Genomic DNA, 8224 nt, shown 5'->3' on the forward strand with positions numbered 1-8224 from the left:
TCCTCTGGTTGAGGAGCTGTGAAGGACTCCGTGTGTGGTCTGACTATAGTCTCCCCACCCCAACCTCACTCCCACCCATAAATATTTGTCCAATTTCTTGGATGTTTTAAGGCAGGGTAGCAAATCCAGACAGTAAGAGTGGGCAGGCAGGTAAGAAAATGAGTGGTGAGAATGCGGGGCTCACCTGGATGGGGGGACAATATTCAGCTTAAGGTGATCGAATGTAGCTTTAATTTAAATAAAAAATACACAGCATGTGAGACAAACAAAAGATGTCTTCCAGGTTGTTTCAATCTCTACTTTTTTTTTTTTTTAAGATTTTATTTATTTATTCGACAGAGATAGAGACAGCCAGCGAGAGAGGGAACACAGGCAGGGGGAGTGGGAGAGGAAGAAGCAGGCTCATAGCGGAGGAGCCTGATGTGGGGCTCGATCCCAGAACGCCGGGATCACGCCCTGAGCCGAAGGCAGACGCTTAACGACTGCGCCACCCAGGCGCCCCTCTACTTTTTTTTTTTAAAGATTTTATTTTTAAGTAATTTATGCTCTCTCTCAGGTAAATAAATAAAATCTTTTTAAAAAAATCTTATCTTTAACCTCTTAACAAGGTGAAGACACAACCTGTGGGAGTCTTGTTTTTTTGCCATCAGTGACCCCCAAGCCCCTCGCCCAGGAGAAAGTGATATGTACATATGTCTCTCCCCAATCATCTAAGTTTCCAGGATATTAATGGCATGCCAACAAACTAGATGGTGAGGCATTAATAGCGTAGCTCAGACGGCGAACCAACTAATGTTGTATGTGTGCGTGTTTGTAGGGCTGGGACTTATGCCAGTTCGTAAAGTGTCATCTTTTAGGCAAGATGTGGAAACATCTCTAAAGGACTGATCCCTAATATCTTCATTGCACATCAATTTATAATTTGTGAAGTTTTCCGTATACAGGATCTCATGTGGTTCTCATAAAAATCCTGGGAATTAAGCAGGGCAGGTATCATCTGAGTTTACAAATGCGGAAACAGGCTCACCAAAGTCAAATAACTAGCCACGGGCCACACAGCTAGTGAGTGGCCGACATATTTTCAAAATTCAGATCCTGGCCAAGAGGGAGTCCGTGTTTAAGCCACGTGAGCTCACTGGATATTTGTTGGATGTGTCTTGCCAGCTGGTTTCAGAGTTCTTTCCACTGTACTATGGACGTCCATACCATAAAGCCAAATTCTTAACTGAAACCGGAAGATGAGGAAGAGGAGTGGGAAGGGGGGGAGAAGGTAGGAGGTTGGGGAAGGAATAAGGGGCAGGGATATTCCCGGGAGAATGAGGAAATTGGAGATGGAGGCAGAATTTCTGGAAATGTCAGTGTTTATTAAACATTTAAGGACATTGGGGGTTTGAGAAGAAATATACAGAATGTAGAAAAATCCTAACAATCCCCTAAGGCTGGGAGTGCAGCCTCTCCCCCCCCCCCATTTCCCATTTGTTTTCCTTTCTCTTTGGTTGTTTAAAAGCCATTTCTTAAGGCTTATTTGGCCCCTCCTCAATTCCCTGACCTGTGAGGATTCTTTGCCTCTCTCTGTCTCTCTTTCCCCGTGACCTTGAGTCCCAGAAGAGTGCTCCAAAGTGGTTAGGGGCACCAATTCCGTAGTTGAGGACTGAGCATCAGGGGCCCCTCTGCTTGGGCTGGCTCTCCATTAAGGATTTAATGGGGGAGTGGGGAATTGCAAAAACCACATGACGTCATTGGTACTCAGTCATGGGGGGAGGGCACAGGCCAACAAACAAAAAAGAATGGATTAAAAAATAAAAAATAACTAACCACCTAAATAAACCCTGAAGGAGAGTCTGATCTGGAGGATCCGGGTGTTAGCTGGGAGGACACAGAACGGAGCTGGGCCACCTGATGGAAGGGAGGGAGGGTCAGAGAGAAAAGCGCAAGGGACACGCTGGGTGGTGCAAGGGACGGAAAGGCCAGGTGGCCTGGGGTTGAGGCACGGGGTATCAAGGTCCCTTTCTTCTCGGTGCCGCAGGGACAGGCACCAAACACACAGTCCTTGGGGCCGGTGAAGGGTAGGGTCAGGCCCTGGGCTCCCAGCAAGCCAAGGAAGGAAGGTGGGGGAAACAGGAAGTGCCTGGGGAATGAACTTTGGAATGAAACTTACATCTCAAGGGCGCTGAGGGCAGGGCGGGGCTGGGGAGCTAAGGAGGAAAGCACCTAGACGGGGGATAAGAGGAGCCTAGGTCCCCCTGCTGTGGCAGGGCCCGGGGGCGTGGTCACTTGTCTGAGTCCAGGCCCATCATGTTCTTGAGGGCGTTCTTGAGGCTGGTTCTGCTGGGGGACTTGACCGCAGGCCGGAGTTCCGAGCTCTGCTCATCCTTCCGAAGCTCCATCTCGATGACCACCACCTGAGAGGCTTTGGTGGACTCAGCCCCTGCTCCCCGACCCCCCGCCCGGCCCGCTAACCGCTATTTCTTATCCTTGCGAGACTCCCCCAGCCCCTTGGACTTCTTCTCGCTGGCAGCTTTGGTGCTTCGGCTGTGATCCAGCATGGCGTACAGCACTGGCGTCTGCAGGGGGGGGTCACACATCAGCCCCCGGTCTGCTGGGGCCTGCCTCTTCCCACCCCACCCCTCACTGCTGCCTGGCAGCACCGCAGCTTGGCCGGGCCCCAGGTCCCACTCACCTGCCGGCCACGCTTGGAGTCCTTCGCGGCCTTGTGCAATTTCCCCTTCTCCATGGCACTGCAGGGAGAGGGGTTGCTGTCGGTGTGCCCCCCTCCCCGGAGTAGCCTCTGCCCAGATGGGCAACGGTGGGGTTAGAGGGAGGGGGGCAGGCTCCCCTTACCTGAGCCTCCTCTGTAGGGCCTCCTGCCTGCGCAGCCAGCAGTAACGAGCCAGATAGAACAGCGCCAGCAGCAGTAACACCACCCCTATGACACCCCCGATCACGGCTCCCAGTACTACCCCGTACCTGGTGGGCACTGGGTGGGGGGGGGAGAAAGGAGTAAAGAAGTGAGCAGGGTCATACCCCTTTGGTTCTTAGCCCCACACCTGCTCCCTGCTGCCGGAGGTATACAGCTCTCAGCCAAGGCTGCCTTCCGCCCACCCTCCTGGAGCCTGAAGGGCGATCGCCCAGGCATTTTGCCTCTTCCCCCAACCCCCCAGTCCTCCCCGATACCCACCCCACCGTGTATTCCCAGACCCCCTCACACCTTTTTCAAAGACATAGAGTGTGACCTGAGAAGTCTTGCCCACTATGTCTGGTGGGTTTTTGACGTCACAGGTGAAGGTGCCGTTGTCACTGTAGTCCAGGTTGTGTATGACGATAGAGCCATCCTTCCAGTGAGGGTCCCCTACCCACTGGATGCGCTCTTTGAAGGTCCCCACCTCGTCAATGTAGGGTTGTCCCTTTGCATAGTGGAAGATCTATGAGGAATGAGGGGAAGTATGTAAGCCTACCCTCAGGGTAAGGGATCCTGGGCTGGAGAGGGTAGTTGGGGGTGGGGGAGACAGTGTAGATAGGCCCTAGTCAGATTGCCGCTTGCCTTGCCAAAGTGGGAGTTACAGCTCATAAAGGATCTCTCCTCCTTTGCCCAAGTTCTCTTTTCTATCGTCCTTTGAAGCCACCTGTCCTTATCCAATCCCAGGACTCCCCGAGGCACTCACCGAGATGGCGTCACGGCCCCCTTCGGGCTGGTAGCGCCAGGTAAAGGAGATGTCATCTGAGACCCACTCGCTGGACCAGAAGGAGCAGTACAGGGTCACCCGGGAGCCCACCGCGCCGTGGACCTCCTTGTCCGTGTAAACCACAATGGCCTGGGCCGGGGGGAGCACTGCAAGCAGAGAGGGGACTCAGATGCCCAGGTGTGCCCAAAGAGGCATATAGAGGAAGTGAGACCAAGGGAAGTCAGGGGCTGAGTCAGAGGCCATAGCAAAGCTGGGGCAGCAGTGATCAACCCTCAAGCCCAAATCTCTCTGGGCGGACTGAATAGTTGGGCGGGACCACCGTGTAGGTTCCAGCTCTTTAATATGTTCATTAAAGAAAATGAAATCAGCAGTAACACACCCCTCTTGAGGACTTCCAGAAGTTGAATTCTGTCTCCACGTCTCACTTTCCCTTTGGGTCAGTATTTAACTCTCAAATTACCCCTTAGATGGAGGTTTTAAGGTTTTACAAATTTATTAAAAGTTAAAAAAATAAAAAATAAAATTTATTGTAAGTTATACAGTAACACATATTGCATTCTTTTTATGAACTATTCAACCCATCGAGATAAAGCTAGAGTTCCTCTTAATACAACTCCCCCAAGCAATTCCTTTCCTGTAGTCCTCGCCCAGATATGACCACTGTTGATCAATTTAGTGTGTAACCTTTTTTCTATGTATCAAGTGCAGTATAAACTCAACAAACTCAAGATGTACGTGTGCTTATATGACATAGTTTTGCTTTACGGAGCTTTCTTTTCTTTTGACACACATTGCATCATATTTTACTTGTTTTTTTTCCACTGAAGAATATATATATAGAATCTATCATCTATCTATCTATCTATCTATCTATCTATCTATCTATCTATCTATCTATCTATGTATCTATCATCTATCAGAGCTTCCCATGTTGATTCATATAGAGCAATCTTATTTTTAACAGCTATATAGTATTTCACAGCATCACAAACTCAAATTTCTTGCAGGAAAAGAAAATTTCTTGCAAGAATGTTTTTCCCTGGCTCAACCCTCCTCACTGCTGAATCCCTAGTTACCATAAAGTTTGCTCTTGACTGGGAGGTTAGGGAGGGAAAGATCTTGTACCCCTCTCCGGGGAAGCTGGGTACAGAGGAAGGCCTCTGAGCCCAGAGCTCAGATGACTCTGTGTGTGAGCTCTCTGTGGTTTGACCCTCCTCACTCTTCTCTTTGCCATTCTGGCCCAGTGCCACTCCCAAGACTCACCCACACAAGGAAGGCCATTCCAGGGAGACTATGTGTGGGGGCCGGCCCTGGGTGGGGGCAACTGTAGACCCTTTTGTTCTATGGGAGGGGGAGGAAGAAACCAAACAAACAGAGACGCATTGTCTGACCAATGTTGGGGGCTTATGCCATTCCCCCTACCCCTTAACCCCCCCACTCCTGCTCTATAGTCTCAAATCTCCCACCTCAGCATGCAATAGCAGTGACTCACCTCTTAGAGCTCTCTTGGGAAACCCAAATGCAACAACAAACGTTATTCATTGGATTTAACTTCTATTCCTCCTGTTCTAACATTAACCACTGCCCTTTGGTTCTGCGCAATGGTTCCATAATGGGTGGGACAGGTTCTGGGACAGAACTCTCTTCCTTATTCTCCAAGACTCCCTCTCCCCATTTCCCTCACTATGACCTTCTCTAACTCCCTATCGTTAACATTTTCTCTGGGTGTCCCAGAGTAGTCCAGTACAACACCCAGAAGAGTATAGGTTCTGGGTTTAGGACTCAAAGATCGTCTGACAGAAGAGAACCTTGGATGTTCTTAGCATTTCTCCCCCACCCCCAATTTGCCTACTGCTCATCTAATGTACTAAGCTTTGAAGCAGTTTGGAGAAGGGAAGCATCCATTCAAATGACCTTACTTTGACCTCCTCTTGCTCACCCAACATCTGCCATGGGGTGAGGAAGGGGTTGGTCAACTTATGGAGGAAGACAACTCTAGATGGACAAGATCTTAGAATCTCATAGAATCTCCCTTCTACTCTGCTCACCCATATAATAGACAATGGATCCACAGGGAGAAACTGAGGCACCAAGAGACAAAGGATTGGAAGAGTTGGGCTCCTTCCTTAGATCACATTCCCTGACTTTTCTCTTGAGGGAAACTAAGGTTAAGGACCTCACACACTATCAGGGAAGGAGTAGGGACCAGAACCCAGGTGTCTGACCCTGTTCCCTACCCTGCGATCACACCGCTTCCCACCAGGCCCTCAGCATGGCTCTGGGGCCATGTTACTACTTTCCAACCTGGGTCCAATCAGGTCCACCTCAGAGAAGTTCTCTACACTCTCTTTTACCTTCTCCCTTCACAGAATACCTTTATTGCCTCCCTCCAAACTATATATATACACACACACACACACACACACACACACACACACACACAGGTATTTTTTTCCTCTGAATATAATATTGCCTTCCTGATCCTGCTCACTCTTTGGTTGCAGTGGGGACTGCAGCGAAGCAGTGAGAAGGTTGCTGAGAAGCATCCTGAGCCCCAGGGTCCCCAGACTGGGGTGGCTCCACTTACCCAAAGAGAAGAGCAGCGCAGCCAGGATAGGACTGGGGCTGGACGAGGGAGCCCCAGGAGCCATAGCTGGGCCAGGGGCTAGGGCCCGGAGCATCTGCAGGGTTGGGAGAGTGGGGGAAAAGGAATTGAACCGTCTGCGGGGTTGGGAGAGTGGGGGAAAAGGAACTGAGCGGGGGGTTCCTGGAATCCGCTTAAAATCCCCTGGGGCCCCAGTATGAGGGGGCTGTCCTGAGCCGGTAACCAATTGCAGCCTGGCATGCGCAGTTGAGAGGTGGTGGGGAGGGGGGCAGAGCACAGGGAGCAGAAGGGGCATTGTGTCCTCTGGGTGGAGGGGTGGGGGGGACACATACCACCCCATACACAGAGGGCTTTGTGTCTGCTGGCCTCCCCCTGCCCTGGGCTGGAATGCTGGGGTGGGGGGGTTGTGAGGGAGAGGGGCGGAAAAAGGGACATAAACACACTTCTCTAAGGGATAGCCGGGCAGGGAACCTAAATCCTAAGCCTGCGAGAAGGGATTCCTCTGTAGCTTCCTTACCAGAGAGTAGCTCTCCCAGAGGACCTGAAAATGGGATACCCCTGGTTTTGGTTTTGTTTTTGATGACTGTTGGTTGCGTTACAGGCTCCTTGAGTGATCAGGTCATCTGGGAGTCTTTTTTTCTTTTTTTTCCCCCATCTCCCCGCATCCTGGGTGATTCTTCCCTGACAGAGCTTTTCCCCATTGGAAAATATCCAGGGAAGAATCCCCTGAGCTTTCCCTCTTCGTCAGAGAATTTTTCAATGCCTCACGCTACAGTTTAAGTCCACGTCAATTTAGAACAAGGCAACAAAATTGTATTGAGTTCCAACAATATGTGAAGTATGGGTATGTGGGTAACAGAAAGAAGAATGAAAATTAAGTTTTTCCTTGAAGGAGTTTAAAATCTAGTTGGGGGGTGTGCAGAGAAGGGAGAATCAGAGAACGAACCCATCAATAACTCAATATAATAAACCATGATGCTTGCCATAGCAGGAAGATGGACAAAGTGCTGAGAATACCAATGTGGGCTCAACCAGGTCTGCTCGACTATGCCCAATACTTCACAAACATCAGGGAGATTGTTATGTAACAGAGATTACAAACAAAAGTAAATCGGGACACCTGGGGGGCTCCGTCGGTTAAGGGTTCGACTCTTGATCTCAGCTCAGGTTTTGATCTCAGGGTTGTGAGTTCAAGCCCTGTGTTGGGCTCCACACTGGGTGTGGAGCCTACTTAATAAATAAATAAGGAAATAAAATACATGAAGTTCAGAAAAAGGGGAAGTTGTGTATAGAAGGCAATATTAGATATGGAATGGGTAGTGAAAGTATCTAGGCAGAACAGCAAAAACAAAGAGATAGGAAAATATGTGTGTGTGTGGTGTGGTGTGGTGTGGTGTGGTGTGTGTGTGTGTGTGTGTGTGTGTTGTGTAGATCTGTGAAGTACTGAGCATACTCAAGGCAGAGCTTGTGCCCTCCACTTTGACTTGATTTGGGGGAACTTGAAAGGGGTCACAGGAAACAAGTCTGTACAGGAGAGTTGAAGCCAATTGGGGAAGGGCATTAAATGGCAGATGAAAGAGGGTGGGTTTGATTGGTACATCATAATGTTACAGGATTTTTGTCCCCTTAGCACTTGTGGTTCTTCGTCACACCACTTCAATGAATGAAGAGGTAGACCAGACGAAGAGTGGTGGGCAGCAAAGCAAAATTTATTGAACGGTAGTATAAAGTTCCCAAAGAGGGAGGGGGGCCTGAGAGGGTTGCCCTCGGAGTGTCTAAGTTTAGGGGTTTTTATGAGCTCTTTTGCGGAACTGTCTTAAGCAATCAGGGTGTCCTGAGTCATGCCAATCAGGGATTTGGTCACATATCTGTCTACCTACTAGGTTAATGTCTCTGTGCTGATGGTCTTTTTTTGTTGACATCTAGGGGCTTATGT

The 8224-nt window shown here is 49.7% G+C and overlaps 1 protein-coding gene across 1 annotated transcript; it reads right to left on the minus strand.

The window, feature by feature from the left end:
• Positions 1 to 1326: 1326 nt before the first annotated feature.
• MPZ (myelin protein zero) lies at positions 1327 to 6508 on the minus strand. Its single transcript, XM_040634581.1, has 6 exons — positions 6271 to 6508; positions 3663 to 3829; positions 3209 to 3422; positions 2842 to 2977; positions 2681 to 2738; positions 1327 to 2564 (listed from the first exon to the last, which is right to left on the minus strand). The coding sequence occupies exons 1-6, from the start codon at positions 6362 to 6364 to the stop codon at positions 2463 to 2465; spliced, it is 771 nt and encodes a 256-aa protein (XP_040490515.1). The 5' UTR covers positions 6365 to 6508; the 3' UTR covers positions 1327 to 2462.
• Positions 6509 to 8224: the final 1716 nt, after the last annotated feature.

Source organism: Ursus maritimus, unplaced genomic scaffold (genome assembly GCF_017311325.1).
Source record: "Ursus maritimus isolate PB19 unplaced genomic scaffold, ASM1731132v1 scaffold_2, whole genome shotgun sequence".
NCBI classification, from domain to species: Eukaryota; Metazoa; Chordata; class Mammalia; order Carnivora; family Ursidae; genus Ursus; species Ursus maritimus.